Source organism: Cheilinus undulatus, linkage group 8, assembly GCF_018320785.1.
Source record: "Cheilinus undulatus linkage group 8, ASM1832078v1, whole genome shotgun sequence".
Lineage (NCBI taxonomy): Eukaryota > Metazoa > Chordata > Actinopteri > Labriformes > Labridae > Cheilinus > Cheilinus undulatus.
In genome coordinates, this window is record NC_054872.1 from 4,042,492 (window position 1) to 4,058,929 (window position 16,438).

The window sequence follows — 16,438 nt, forward strand, 5'->3', positions numbered from 1 at the left end:
TGGTACAAAAGGGGCCAAAAATGGGTCAAAAGTGACAAACGAAGTGGCAAAAATGGGCATAAATAGCAGAAAAATAGATTAATTGTGGCAAAAAAGGAAAAAAAGGGAGGAAAAATGCAAATAAGGGCAACAGAAATATACAGCCAAAGAAAAAAATGTTGATAATTAAAGCCAACTACACAAGAGTGGGAAACAAACTGATTAATGTAGCTAACAATGGATAATTTCTGAGGTCAAAGTTGACCTTTTTTAAGGTTTTTCCAGGAAAATTTTTTTCAAATGAAGGCATAGAAGAGCCACAAATCAACACAAAAGAGCCACATTTAGCCACGCGTTGAGTATCACTGCTCTAAGTGGTTTAGTCGGCGTGCCTATTCACATTTTTGTGAAAGGAAAGGGGGTTTACATTCTGAAAAAGCCTCAATTTTACAACATCAATAAATTAAATTCATGTTTGTTACTTTGATAATAAATATGGTTATTACAGATTAACTAAATCATAGATTTAGAAAAAGCTCTCCCCTTTATCCATGCTTATGGGCGACCTAGCATGTGGCAAAAGTCAGCACTTGTAAAACAGGTTAGAGAATAACAATACATGAATTTTATCCAGAAAAGGAAATGTTGGTTTACTGTTTAGTATCTATGCCTTATGGCGTTCACCTCAATAAAAAAAAAAGACAGAAGGCAACAGACATGGGCAGAGCACAACGCCCCAGTGCCAATGAAAGAGAACTTAAACGGTTGTGGGATCGTCTCTGGTTGCTGGGCCGGTCGTGTTTAGTGAAGCTGCAAATTATGGATTAAAAGAGTTTAAAAGCGTCTAAGAATGCATGTCTCTATGGATGTCTGATGCCTCTCAAGTTTGACGATGTCAGAGCAGACCAGGTCCCACACCCTCCTGAGATCTTTGGCGCCCCCTGAGAGTGCCCAGACCCCAGGTTGGGTACCACAGGTCCAGACCGTACTCTCTTAGATATTATCATAAATACCCAGCTGATCATTGTTTCAACAACGAGAAAGGAAAAATCATCTGCATCAGCATCCCCAAATCTCAGTTTAACATCTGTGTTGGTGTTGGCCCAAGTTTTTAAAGTAAATCCACCGTTAGTTGATCCCATCCTCCTGTCCCTGTTTTTGAACCAATTGAGATCTGAAAATCGTCTCGTGTGCAGCCAGCCTTTCTTAGAAAACACCCTAAACTCTGTCAGTTGAACCCGTCCTGAAAAATTCAAACATAAAACATAAAAACATGAAGACAAGGAGTCAGAAAGAAACCAGAAGGCAGACGAAGAGTTCATACAGTAATTCACTAACAGCTGATCGGTGATCAGCTGATCTGATCCCTCAGTATCTGTACGAAGAGCACGGTGGGACTAACCACAGCGCCCCCGTCAGGTCTGTGACATCGAATCAAACGCAGTCAGAGGTTTGGTTTAACCAGCAGACAGATAGTCCTGTCATCGTGAACGCGCTGCAGTGTGGACAGCAGCCGACCTCCGCTCTCTCAGTCCGTCTCTAACCCGTCAATGAGCGGAAGGGCCGGCCCCGGCCCCCCCTCCTCCGTCAGTACAGGCTCCAGCCCTGCTGATGATGGTGAGGATGATGATGCTGGGGGGGATAGAGTGATGATGAAGAGGCGGCAAGCTCTCCGGGGCCAAGCTGCTTTCCACACGCACACATTCAGTCCAACTTCTCCTTCTGAACCAGCTTCGGAGCGTCGACAAAGTCCACGCCATTAAAGAGGATCAGACCAGCAGTCACCACGCTCGCCGTCCCCCAGAACAGCACGTATGCCAGAGTCTCTGTCCACGTGTCACCTGCAGGGGGCAGCAGTCACAGACAGTCAGGAACATTAGCATAGGAACAAAAAAACAGCCTTAACACTTCATTTTATTGTGTTTATTGATTCAACGTAAGAAAAGCTACATTTAAAGAGTTAAATTATAAAATACATAGTGATGTCTTTTCTTTGTTTTTTAGAAGTCATCTTGTAAACCCCGCAAAGGTCCTGCAGATAAAGGCATAATGAGTAAGATTTCTGACAGACAAATTCATGGGATTAAGAGAGCAGCTGCTAAAATGTCATTACAAAGCAGCAAACAGGTATTTGAAGCTGCTGGTGCCCCTGGAGTCCCACCAACCTTAAGGTATAGGATCCTCCAGAGGCTTGCAGTCATGCATAAACCTACTATTCAGCCCCCCCTAACCAATGCTTACAAGCAGAAACGGTTGCAGTGGGCCCAGAAATACATGGAGACTTATTTTCAAACAGTCTTGTTGACTGATGAGTGCGTGCAACCCTAGATGGTCCAGATGGAGGAGTAGTGGATGGTTGGTGGATGGCCACCATGTCCCAACAAGGCTGTGACCTCAGCAAGGAGGGGGCGGAGTCATGTTTTGGGCCAGATTCATGAGGAGAGAGCTGGTAGACCCATTTAGGGTCCCTGAAGGTGTAAAAATGACCTCTGCAAAGTATATAGAGTTTCTGACTGACCACTTTCTTCCATGTTACAAAAAGAAGAACCGTGCCTTCCGAAGCAAAATTATCATCATTCATGACAATGCACCATCTCATGCTGCAAAGAATTCCTCTGTGTCATTGGCTGCTATGGGCATAAAAGGAGAGAAACTCATGGTGTGGCCCCCATCCTCCCCTGATCTCAACCCTACTGAGAACCTTTAGAGCATCCTCAAGCTAAAGATCTATGAGGGTGGGAGGCAGTTCACATCAAAACAGCAGCTCTGGGAGGATATTCTGACATCCTGCAAAGAAATTCAAGCAGAAACTCTCCAAAAACTCACAAGTTCAATGGATGCAAGAATAGTGAAGGTGATATCAGAGAAGGGCTCCTATGTTAACATGGAACTTGGCCTGTTAAGATGTTTTTGACTGAAATAGCTTTGATTTCAGTAAATATGACCCCCTAATGCTGCAAATTCAACAAATGACCATTTTCAGTTCTTTACAACCTATAAAATGTTTTAAAACTCTGTTGTGCATGATAATGTGGAACAGTGCATTTTGAGGTTTTTTATTTTTGAAAAAAAAATTGTTATCATTGGAAGGCTTGCTCAATAAAATATGCTCTAATGACTTGAAAATATTCTGACTGTCATTTGCATCAACAATCTAGGAAAATCATCAGAAAAATATCATTAGCATAATCGTTTGGAACATGGTGTAAACATCATGTGGAGATTTCTAGAATACTTGCTGCTGCGTTCTCAGCAAATTTGAATACGCCTGTGTTTTTCATACAAGATAAGAAAATACTCTATTGATTCTCAGGGGGTTCTGGAGTAGAAGCGGCAGCACAAAACAATAACGTTCATAAATGTTTTAGTGCAGTATAAATGAAGCAATATATACTGTAAAAATAAGCTGGCTCAACTCTAACCATGCCCTGCTCTGCCAGCCTCAACATTCTTGTTTTTGTGAGGCATTTATTTTGCTTTTATTGTTTTGGCAAAGCTATGGCTGTTTTTTTAAATGTGCTATATAAATAAACCTTGACTTGACTTACTCTCTACATGTCCATCCAGGGGAAATAAAGCTTAAATGAAAATGAATTTAAAGAATCATCTTGTGTTGCTGTGCGTGTAAAGATGTTGTGAAAAGGTTTTTTGTTGTTTTTCTTACCGGCCATGAGCAGACAGATGATGCACATAGAGAACGCTACAACCATGATGATCGGCAACTAGAGAAAAGACAGAAAAAAAGAGTCAGATTCAACACAATCCTAAATAAGACAAACTAATCTCCTTTTATTTTTCCCCTGATCTGTTCTCACCGTGAGGAACTTCCAGTCTTTGGGGTCTCTCAGAGGAGTTGTCCAGTCACCTTCGTCCACCGCGTAGTTCCCCAGGAACAGATCAATGGAGTCCTGCATGAAAAAACAAACGTACCATCACGATCTTCAAGTCACTGATGGACTCATGTATTAATTTCTATACCATTTAATTTCCTGAATCTATCAGACTTCTGAAGAGTTACTGACCTGCCTGAATCCATCAGAGAAGTTGTTCTTATAATATCTGATCATGGAGTTCCAGCCGTCCATCAGCAGACCCCACTGCGTCCTCTTCCCCGTCCTGAACAACCACAGAGTTTAAAAACCATCAGTATTATTTGGTGTTACGGGGGGAAGTTTGGGTGGAACTGATGGCTGCCACCGATTAAAGAAGTTTTGGAAAGCCAGTGGTAGAACAAGGTTTAGTAGATTAACTTTTAGATTTCAAACTCCCACCATTTAATCAAATTAACTCATGAATCATCTGCATGTAAATAAAAGGCCAAAGGCCAAATGCTGCAAACATCTCCTGCATTTTCTTGAAAATACAGAACATAGCCTGTAAGAGGAGGAACATTTTAAACTTTTAATATCAACAGGGCCAGACAGAGCTGTAATCCTGACACTACACTTGAGTAACAGCATGTGTTGTCATGAGTTATCTTCAGGTATGAGGTCTGACCTGGTGAAGTCGGTCTTCAAAGCTCCTGTTCCCGCGTACTGTTTGGCACAGGCGTCAGCGTTATCAGCCCACGCTGCTCATTAACAATCAGAGAGACAAACAGAGGAATCAGAACAGATCATTCAGATTATAAGAAATGACAGATTATTAAAACTAATCATCTACAGAGGCAGAGCTCACCATTCTTGTACATCTTCTCAAAGTCTGCCTGCTCCTCAATCAGCTGACCGATGTGGAGAACTCCCATCCTCTGAACACAAACAACAGATGAATATAAACTTTTTCTATGAAAGACCACTGTTGGATGATCTGCAGCTCTTTAATTTGTTAATCCAGGCTAAGGTTAAAGGCATTTATCTGGGGTATCAGAGGCTGAGTGATAATGTTAAAGTTCTCATAGACCAGGAGGCAGTCTTACCCGTAGCTGAGACTGCAGCGAGCGCCGTGCCAGCAGACTCTGGATGACGTTGGTCCGGTCCAAACAGTCCATACAGTTACTGCGAAACGTTCCCTCCTGACTCAGCAGAACCTTTCCATCTGCATCCACCAGGAAGTAGCTGAAAACATGCACGTGCAGGTGTAAGCTTCAAGCGTCAAGTCGACCATCCACTCTGCAATACTCCATTTTTAGAGAGACATGGATGAGGAGACAACTGTCTGATATTTTCAGAGGTCTGTGGGTAGATCTGTCTAGTTTATCTCACTGCAGAGTAAACACAATATGTCTGCAGACTTCACTCAGAGTGGCTGTTACCCAGTGATACCAGCTGACAAATCACAGGGCTGGAGGTCTGTTTCGTTTTGAACATTTTAAGGAAGAGCGTCTAGCTGCATGCATAGTCTTCTGGGTAGGGTTCAGGTCTATGCAATCTCACACTGGATACTATGGTGTAAATCAAGCTTTACTCCTCATGTACACACACCTCAGCACGCACTAAAAATAACCTCACTAACCCAAACTCATCCTGCATCTCAGCCACCATGTCCAGAAGAATCTGCAGGCGGTGCCACCTCATCCGACTGCACTCCTTATGGAAGTCAAAGGCAATGTATCTGCAGGACGGGGAGCATTCAACACACTCAGAATGATCATAGACACGTTAAATATAGATATGAGAGTAAATATGAAGAGCAAACACAAATCTAAAGAGTCAGTGTAAAGATTTAAGTGAGTATGAAGCATAAATATAAAGCTGAGAGTGTGTGGAGTTCTTACTTGATCATACCGTTCCCCAGGTTGTTGACCATCTTATCAAAGGCCAGCTCCAGAGGTTTCTCTGAACCTTTCTGGTTGATCTGATAAGAACAACAAAAGACATCTAAACTCTCAGAAAAACTTCTTTCTGATAAAGCTTTATTCTCAGTAAAATAGTCTGTCATTATAAGCTGGCTTTCACATTATTTAATGAAATCTGTAGGTGATAGAATCAAGGATAAACCGTACATAACCTTGTTTTTATAAAGTAAGATTCATGGACAAGTCTCTTGTGTTCTCTTAAGTGTCCAGCAGGGGGCGACCAAATGCCTTAACTCAGTGATCACCAGCCTGGAGATCCTTTACTCCTGTTGATCTTTCAGACATTACCAGTCGATCTTTAGAAGAGCATCACCTCTAACTCAGGTTTTCTTTATCTATTTAGTTTCCTGTATGAGCACGTTAGTCAGGCTGTTAGAAATGTATTTTTCTGCACACTCTAGAACAGTGGCTCCCAACCAGGTGTCCTGGTCTCAGGGGGCTGTCTCCTCTGACATTGTCTAAATTGGATGTGCATATATTTCTAAAATTATGATTGGAAACAAAATGTTCAATAGTGTATTGGAGCCGCCCTTTATATTGAAACTGCACACTGTGTGTTATACTCTTTAAACTGTACTGTAAACCTGCACATCTGTACAGTTTCTGCTTTTTTGCCAGTTTGTGCACACATTTGAGATGTTTATATTGTATATATATTTATTTTTATTTTGCTACTTTTTTTCTATTATCCTTTATTTAAGTCTAATCCCTTAATTTTTTTTCAAGATTTCTTTTTGGGCCTTTTCATGCCTTTATTTGATAGAGGAAGAACAGTGGATAGATTCGGAAACAGGGAAGAGAGTGGGGAGAAACATGCGGTAAAGGGCCACAGGCCAGATTTGAACCCAGGCCGCCCGCGTACATGGGTAGCGCCTTAAACCACTCGACCATCTGCGCTCCACACCTCCTTAATATTTTATATTTTCATCTTATTTTTATCAGCCTCTTGATACTTTGTTCCTCCTCTGTGTTACCTGTCTTTGCACCAAACAGCAAGACTAATTCCTTGTATATGAAAATGCACATAGCAGTAAAACCTGATTCTGATAGAAGATAAATAAATAAAGAGGATCTGGAAAAAAATCTCTGTTTTTGGGGTTATAAGGTCGTATAATTACAGGAAACTAAACTCTGAATTGCTGAGTTTAAAGGGTCATACATTTACAAAAGTAAATGAAATTTCCAAATTTATAAGCTACAAACTGACATTAAAAACTCAAAAATTACAAGTTTTTGAATTAAAGAATTGACACCTCTGAAAGTCAAAAATTCCTGAAGTGGCTGAATAACCCGTTTACTTAAATATCCAAGCAAGGAGGTCAGAGGAGCTGCAGAGACAGGATTGTTGACAGGCACAGATCTAGAGAAGGCTACAAAAACATTTCTGCTGCTCTGACGGTTCCAAAAAGTACAGCGGCCTCCAGAATTCTCAAACAGAGGAAATTTGACACAACCAGGGGTCCGTTCCAATAGTCCTTTTTCTAAACTGAGTGAAATGACCCAGAAGTATTTTTCTTTGATAAGAGTGGTTATTTTTTCTGGTTAAATATGAAATATGGATATCACAGCTTAACTTTACAATGGACCATGGTTTTGCTGACCTACATGGCCCCCCAGTTTAGCTGGGTGCCAGAAAGCTCTCCCACTTATCCCCCTTTATGGGCGGCCTTGTCTGCACATGACTATTCTTAATTGTGCATGGCTGTTCAACCATCTTCAGGTACAGTGGGGGTCCCTGGTCTCTGGCACCTTTACTTTGGGGGTGAGGGGCTGAAAAAGTTGGGAACCACTGTGCTAGATGGAGGACTCTCCTCAGCGAGAAACAGAATCCTGATAACTGGGGGGAACCTGACCTAAATCTACAGTGTTGGTGTAAAGGCCCTGAATACTTATGTCAGTTATGTTTCAGTTTTATTCTTTATAAACTGCAGAATTTTCTAAAATTCTGTTTTCACTTTGTCATTATGGGGTACTGAGTGTAGACTAATAAGAGAAAAAAAACATTTTAAGTGAAGGGGTCTGAATACTTTCTGAATGAACTTTAAGAACTGAAATTAGAAAAGAACATATATAAATTACATTTTATATAAATTAAGAGTTTTTTATAAAAGAAAAAAAAGCTTACAAACTTTATTTTTTAAATCATATAAAATCGGGAGACGGACCAAAAAGATGCATCGTTAAGAAAAGTTTGGATTTACCAGATTGAGGATGACTTGTCGTCCATAGAGAATAATCTGAGAGTCGAAGTGTCTCTGAAATCCATCCAGCTACAGAAATTAGACAGTAGAAGAAGAAAAAGGATGGAGGGAGGAAAAAGAAGAAGATGGCCACATTAGAAAAGAACAAACTCAGACAGAGTGATGATTCTGTGGCGTTTACTCACATGGTTGACCGTTTTGCTGATCTGTGGTTTGGGTTTGTATTTGAGGTTCGGTCTCTGGGACCAGTAGAAAGGGATGGAGCCTCTGGTCTGTGGAGAAAAGGAACCATGAATCTCTATAGATCCTACTTTTATCAATGCTTTTATTCATCACAACATATAATAACAGATATACACTCATCACAATCCTAACAATCATCATTTACTCGCTGAGTTTGGTTGCTTATTTGTGACTGGTTTTAATGTGGGAATAGGGACTGGGTTTAAGCTCTGCTGAAGCATCACTGGATTGTCCGATAGTCTTGAACGCACCGTACCAGCAGTTCAAAGCTGCAGCAGTCACCTCTAAATGACATCACATGTAGACGGCTCCCGCTGAGAGGACAAGAAGACACCAACTTGGATGAAATTAGCTGTTATTCTGCTGTTAAACGCAGACAGAACTCAGACAAAGTCTAGGCTCACAGCAGCGCCCTCTAGAGGGAATAAACCCTGAGACCCAGCTGATCAACCTGAACGTGGGCTGACCCAGGCTGTGTCTCCTGTTATTAAATCCTGTCCTTTCTTTCTACCAACCATCTCTTTTCTTCAACACACTTAACATCAGGGCTAGTAGGCCATCTTTGTTTATTTATTATACTGAACAGCCCAGCAACGGCCTTGAGGTTAGCTCATATACGCCCCGGTACCCCTTTCACACATATTATTCCTCTCTCTACTTGGTTTCCTCCTTTGTCCCGTCTTCTCTAATAAAGGCTTAAAACCCCGAAAACCTCTATAAACTTAATTCTTTTTTAAAATTTCAAACAAGGTATTATGGAATCTCTCTTGTAGTCGTTGTCGTTTGGTCTCACCTGAATAAAAGAAGCCTTGGCACCGTTATACTGAACCACCTGTTCAGTTTCTACATAGTTAGCAGCGTGACCCTCAGTGTCAATTCCTAAAGACAGAAAATAGACACCTGTTAGGGACATCATAATAATAATAATAATAATATAATAATAATAATAATAATAATAATTTTTTTTATAACAATAACAATGATAATGATCTGGATTGGGACTAAGGAGATTATTTCTGTAGGAGAACGTGACATGAGCAGGTACAGAGGCGTATTGAATAAACGCAGGCTGAGAGGAGGCCGTTACCTCGTACGTAGTATCGTACTCCGGCTCTGAAGCAGCTCCTCCTGGAGATAATACTCCACTCAAACACTTTACCGTTTATGCAGCTCGACCTCAGAGCGATGACTGATCCATCAGGGGGTCAAGGAATAAACTTCACAACCCATGTAGATTTATAAACCTTTCCTTTTACATTCAGACAAAATGATGGTGAAAGATGGTTAAAAAAAAAACCAGCAGAGTGAGCTTATCAGGGAATAATCCGTACAGGTATGAGAAAATCATCAAGTGAAGCAAAAAGGAAAAACAGAACCTGTTCCCAACAGGTAGCTTTATTCTAAAAAAAGACAATGCTTCAATCTACAAAATAAAGTTATGTGTTGGGGGCTGAAACAAGCAGAACAATCAGATATTCCTTCATTAAACAGGAAGTTTTAAGTGTTTATATATGGTTTATAAAGCGGTGAATCAGCTGACTGTCAGCTAAAGGATACAGCCATGGACAACAGGAAACACAAACTTGTGAAGCTGAAAGAGAAGAGGAGAAAAAAACATGAAAATGTTGGTAATGGTTGGTTTGTGGAAATGCCTTTGACAAACACAAGCTGTGTATGAATGGGAGAGAACTTTCACCGGCTCTGGAAAGTAACTCAGTTCAGATATTTGATCCATACAGATCCCCTCAGAACAAAGCTGATTTATTAGGGATCAGGTATCTGACAGTAAGGTGACGTTTCTAAAACCGGCCTGTTATTAGTCTAAAGAGTTATTGATCTACTAGGAAGAGAGAGGACAGGATGAGGACAGGTACATGGTTTTTAAGATTTATCTATAATAAAGAGTACACTATCAGGGGTAAACTCATCTGGGACCCCTTCATCTATAAAACTCTGATTTAACCCTATAATGGAGGAGTCATCATAACAACAGAACAGAAACAACATATCAGATGTTGAAATCTATTTTTGATACAGATGAATGTACAGTTCTATTTTTACAAAGAAGCTTATATAAAAAGTCATTTCTTGAATTAGAAAAACTTTTGGCACAACTTAAAGGTTGTTGCTCTAAGTAGCTTATCTATATATTGTGGAACAATGCTTGAAGTTATTTTGTAGAATGAAATACTGTGAACTGTTATAATTTATGGAGAAGGGGTGGGATTAAATCAGTTTGTACTTCTTCTCAAACATGTAATCTTGACCGTTAAGTTTCCTCGTAATTGTTTTGTTTCATCTCTCGTCAAAGTCTGTGTGTATCTTTGGAAGGTAAATGACCATTTTTCATTGCTTTGCTTTACATGTTCAAAATAAACTTCACTAACTAACTAACTAAACTAAGACATTTTATCATTTCATGAGAGTATCAGTCCTTTTTCAATTTGATAGCAGCAACACATCTTGAAAAAGTAGGGACAGGGCAACAAAAGGCTGGAAAAGTAAGAGGTATTAATGAAAATACAGGAGGAGCATTTTACAACTAATGAGGTGTGGTTTCTAATGTAACAGCTTCCTCCTGTGTCTTTGTTAACATACCATTTCTGTACTTCTATTCTATCAGCTGAGGATCTGTACTGGCCAAGGTTAACATACTTAAGGCGTAATTATTAAAAACTGCACTCTTCAGCTGCTTATTCTCCACTGATTTCTGTCACTCATACTTTCCTCAGCAGTGGCAGGAACAGCAGACTCATGCTGCATGTGACGTCACATGCATAACCTCGACAGTCCACCCACCAAGTGAGGGTATGGGTGTCTGAGGAAATGCAAACTATTTTGGTGTTTAGCATACCAAACCACACTCAATCAATCCATACCACCTGGTGGAAACGGGGCTTTTCCTTCCCCATCAGCTGGTCTCCTCACTTCCCAGACGTTTACAGACTGTTGTTGGAAGAAAAGGGGGTGCTACACAACTAACATGGTCCCGTCCCTACCTTTTTGAGATGTGTTGCTACCAACAAATTCAAAATGAGCTAATATTTTTCATGAATGGTAAACTGTCTTAGTTTAACATCTGATATGTTGTTTATGTTCTATTGTGAATAAAATATGGGTTTTTGAGATTTGACATCATTGACTTCTGTTTATATTTACAGTTTACAGCGACCAAACTTTTTTGGAATTGGGGTTGTAGATAGAATGAAATGAGTGCTGCATGGGGTTAAGGTTATATTTAAAAAGTTATGTTAAAAGAGGATCAGGTGCTTTTCAATGACAAGTAGGCAGAGGTTATAAATTCAACTAAACAAACAACTGTCCAGGTCTTTTTATTTATAAAAGTCCTCAGTGAAAATATCAAACTGAGAGTCTGAGTCTCTCTGTTTAATATAAAAATCCTTCTAAACATCCTTCTACATGTTTCCACTCAGTGGGGACAAATCTGATAAAGCTGGGCTAAAACTGGGCTGAAAACTGTGTAGTGTGGAGCCAGATCCAAAAACATGTAAGAACAGAGCCCTGGTTTGAAAATGCACAAATACATCATTAATATATTAAAGCCTGGTATACTGGGAATGTTTACTGGATGAAATAACAGAGAAAGACATGAAAATAAATGAAATAGAGCAGAGTTTGAGTCTGACCTCTGGCTGTGTCATGAACTCTCTGAGCAGGTGACCGTTCCAGACAAAACGCTGATCTGCCTGAAGAACAGAAACCAGGTTTTCATAAAGGTGTAGAGGTGAGAGGGGAAGACCTGGAGACGAGCAGCAGGACCTACGTCTGGGTGGAACATTATGTCCTATCACAACACCGAGGGCAGCCATGACTATTCTCAGTAAGACTCAGAGTAAATCTAAGACTACAAGTCAGTCAAAGGAGATGAGACCAACTTTATTTACACCTAGCTGCTGCTCTCGACTCTCAGAGATAGAGGTAAGAAATAAACTTTCCAAAAAAACAAAGAGAAACCTTTCTGCATAAATTATCCAAATTTGAGCTGAATGAAAATATGTCTATGCTCTTAAAGTTAAATCTCAGACACACCAGACTTAACGTGGAGAACTCTACATTACCCTCTCCAGCAGACTCATCTCCTGAAACTCGGGGCTGGTGTTGGCGAGTCTCTGCAGGCTGTGCGTGAGGTCGTAGTCCGTGGCAAAGTAGAAACCATCAGTGTGCAGCACGCCGTTGATCATGGACAGGAATGCCTTGTTGTCCTGCATCTGTAAGCAGACATTAACAGCACATTAATACATGCAGACCTGGTGTGACAGTCTCAGAGCTTTAAGACCTGTTGTCTGGACGGCCAGCTCTTGGAAGAGTCCTGGTTGTGCCAAACTTCTTCCATGTGAGAATTCTGGAGGCCACTGTGCTCTTGGGAACCTTCAGTGCAGCAGAAATGTTCCTGTAGCCTTCTTAAGATCTGTGCCTGTCAACAATCCTGTCTCTGAGCTCTGCAGCTCCTTTGACCTCATGGCTTGGTTTTTGCCAAGCTGTGAGGCCATCTATAGAGAGCTGTGTGTCTTTCCAAATCATGTCCATTCAGGTTAATTTAGTACAGGTGGACTCCAATCAGGGTGTAAAAACATCTCAGCAAAGATCAGAGAAATGGGAGGAGCCTGAGCTACATTTACAGTGCTTTGTAAAGGGTCTGAATACTGATGTTGATGTGAGATTACAGTGGCTGCCTCCTTCATAAGAAATCATTTTGACAGATTCTTTCTGAAATGAACTCTTTAAAACCCTCAGAAGACGACACTTCCTGGATGACTGACTGGATTTTAGCAGGTAGATTTCTCACCCGTTTTTCTGTTTTGATTTTGAAGTATTCAATTGTCCAGGAATCATAAAAATGTTCTTACCTGGTTGTCCGTCAGGTGTAGTATCGTCTTCTTATATGAGACAATGTCAAACTCCAGAGCCTTCCACACAGCATGTCCAAGAAGATCTCCCACCTTCTTCTTCTTCGTGATGACCACCAGGTACATTCCTGATGCAGGAAACAGGAAGTTACCATGAGAGCAGGAAGCTCCTTGACAGATGTGATGGCGTTGTTTAACGCACTGATCTTACCCGCCACCAGTCGTATCGTCCCCATTAGTCCACATATCGGCCTGCTGTCGGTGGACGCCGGGACGTCCCTCCTCACTAAAGACATCGGCACAGATGTGAAGAGAGATTTAAGCCTGATTTATACTTCTAACAAATCTACGCTGTATGGAGTCATTTTTGTTGCAAAACTCATGAGCATATGCCTCCAATCTTTCCATTCAAACCTGCCTTTGTGCTCTAAATGTCTGCTTAATCTCAGATCTTTAGTTGATGATCAAGTTTCCTCTTCACTTCATTCTCCTCTCACTCAGGTTGATTCTGCTGCTTGTTTGTCAAACTGATTTTTTCCAGAGAGCCAAACATTTTTCTGTTTTGTTTTGTTTTTTTTTTGTTGATGAATCAGCCAACAGAAACAAGTAGAGGACGGACAAATCATGTTATCTCTGCCCGTTGTTGCTATGCTGTTCTCCAGGAGACATTGCTCTGATCTCACTAAGACAGTCCCAACATTCCATCACACACACACTCATTATAAAAGCCTGAGAGCCAAAAGACATTGTCAAACTTTAACAGCAATAATTTAAAGTCTGTCAAAGACAGCAAAAAGGTGAATTCAGCATAAACAGCTGAATAGTTTCTCTACTTTTTAAAGCCAAAATGAAGTCTGTAGGAAGAACTGAGTTGGAGTTTTAGGGCTTGGAAGTGGACTGATAATGTGTGTGTATGTGACAGAATGTTGGGACTCTTTGACTGAAATCTCCTGGATAGAGATTATCCTGGGCAATATTGTGATTGTGATTATAATATCATCACATAAAATGGTTGGATGAGCTTCTTTGCTTGGTTATCGATGAAAATACTGAGAATCATGATAAGTCTGTAGATCTGAAACCAAAAAATACAAAAATCAAGCAGCATTAAAACACACAAAACCAGCTCTTTCAGTACTGCTTTCTAAATAACTACTTTTTTTTAATTAAATGTTTTTCTACCATTGTAAGCTTAAAGGCATTTCTGCAGATATTAAGTAAACCTTTACAGCACTACTGAAAATTAATATAACTACAGCCTTTATTAGATTAAGTGTTTGCACAGCCTTGTGACTGTCTAGATCTAGTTTACCGTACTCTCACAGCTCCACCGTCATCACTGAGCTTTTACCTGTGAGTGTCATCTCAGTGGACACTCTGTCGATGGCGAGGACGTCCTCACTGCCATCATCACAAGCCTCGATGTAGAACTTCTCTGGCGTGGTGCGCCTGGACCGGCACAAACATGACAACAGAATGGTTAAAAAAAAAAAAAAAATCAGAAACACAGCTGGAAGGTCATCAAAACATTTTTCTATTTGACAGGAATATAAAGTACACCAACATTCATATTCAAGACGTTATGTGCTATCCAATATAATTCTTAAAACAGTCACATATCTGGGCAAGCCTTAAAAATGTGCTGATATAAATGCCTAACAAGACAGCTGTTTACATGCTAATCTAGTATAAATAAGTATAAATTGTTACATTTAATAATGTTATACTCCTACTGTTCTCCAGTAAAAAAAAAAACTCAGTTCAGTTGATCTTTGAGGAATGTGGAGACTGTTTAAGGATCTAGTGTCGTCAGGTTGAATTACCACTGATGCTTGCAGTGCGTGCTGTTAGAACACGCTTTAAGAGCTTCAGTGTGAAATTTAACTTAACAATAATAAGTAAAAATAAAATAGCATTCAGCAGTTCTGTAAAGGTTTACTACAATGTCTACAGAAAAGCCTGAAAGTTTACAATAGTGGCAGTATTAACCTTTGAAGAAGCACCTTTATTTTCAAACAAGGAAAAACTTTTATTTGTGGTAAATATGACGTTATATTAAAAGCAGTACTGTAAAAACTTGAGGTTTTGTATTTTTTACAGCTTAATATTTGTTTGTTTTGAATTGATAAATACTTCAAAACTAAGGCTGAGCAGTTAATCAAAATTTTGATTTCATTGCAATAAGGAATGCAATTTTCAGATGCAGAAGGTGCAATATTTCTTCAACCTTAAATCTGTGCAAAAATACCATTTATTGATATTTAGCAGCAGAGCTGTTACGCTCAGTGCATCACACAAAGATTCAAGTGTCATTTTTTCAAGATAAGTTCCCAAAAAAATCATAATTTCCCCCTTTTTTTTTGTCATGTTTCTCTCTTTCAGTTCAAGAATGAGAATGACAGAACAACAATCATTCCCTTCAATACAACAATTCATATTACATTTGCAACATAAGTCAAAGTAATCGCAGTAAGATATGTTTTCAAAATAATTCAGCCCTAATTTGATCTATTTAACACTGTTTTGGTTGTGTTACAGAATGATTTATTGTTTAAATCTGTTGACAAATACATAAGATGAGGAAATAAGACAATAAATAACTGAATATAGCATCGCAATAAATTCATGCAATTGAGCCCGATTCAAAACTATGATTATTCTCTGCATTTTTATTGATAACAAAGCAGGTAGACTCATGATATCATTTATAGATTATAACAGACTGGCAACCACAAACTGTAATTTTGTTCAGTTTAATTGCACATTATTGCCAAATCCTGCTGCACTAACTACACACGGCTATCCAGAGAGCGTAAAGAAGGAGATTTCCTCTAATTTCAGTTCATGAAAAGTCAATTTAACCGAGAACTGGCTGTCTAGTCCTTGGAGTGTTGTTGCCATGGTTATTATAACGGACATATCGTGAGAAGAAACGTATCGAAGTTATAAATCGGTTATCGGCACATCCGTATGTAGTTTCTATCAAAACAAACATGGCGCCACCAGTTTACTTTTAGCACATAACTGACCCAGAATACCGCTAAATGTTGTTCATAAATCCGGAGTTCACACCAATGAATGAGAAATCTACGTCCCTCACTGAGTGTCCAGGTGTTACGTTAGCTTTGGTCACTGTGACTCGATGCTGCTCTCTCTGTTAAACTGGCGGGGTTAGCCTTTTAAACATTAGCATGTTAGCGTCAAGTCCTCTCATACTCTCTTCTAACGTTCTCTCTGAATAAAAGACATGAAATAACCTTAGTTTAACACAAATCAGACATTCATGGCACTTACAAGTTAAAACTCTCATAGGTGCTCGCCATCTTTCCTGCGTCTGACCTCAGTGACGTGTC

General features: G+C 39.9%; 1 protein-coding gene across 1 annotated transcript; it reads right to left on the reverse strand.

The window, feature by feature from the left end:
- Positions 1–270: 270 nt before the first annotated feature.
- sacm1lb (SAC1 like phosphatidylinositide phosphatase b) lies at positions 271–16,438 on the reverse strand. Its single transcript, XM_041792664.1, has 20 exons — positions 16,380–16,438; positions 14,437–14,534; positions 13,297–13,371; positions 13,086–13,213; positions 12,297–12,446; positions 11,865–11,924; positions 9,775–9,808; positions 9,305–9,406; positions 9,011–9,096; positions 8,160–8,246; positions 7,975–8,043; positions 5,693–5,772; positions 5,431–5,529; positions 4,895–5,033; positions 4,657–4,726; positions 4,477–4,549; positions 4,002–4,095; positions 3,795–3,887; positions 3,644–3,701; positions 271–1,820 (listed from the first exon to the last, which is right to left on the reverse strand). Exons 1-20 carry the CDS (start codon positions 16,406–16,408, stop codon positions 1,684–1,686), a joined length of 1,761 nt encoding a protein of 586 aa, XP_041648598.1. The 5' UTR covers positions 16,409–16,438; the 3' UTR covers positions 271–1,683.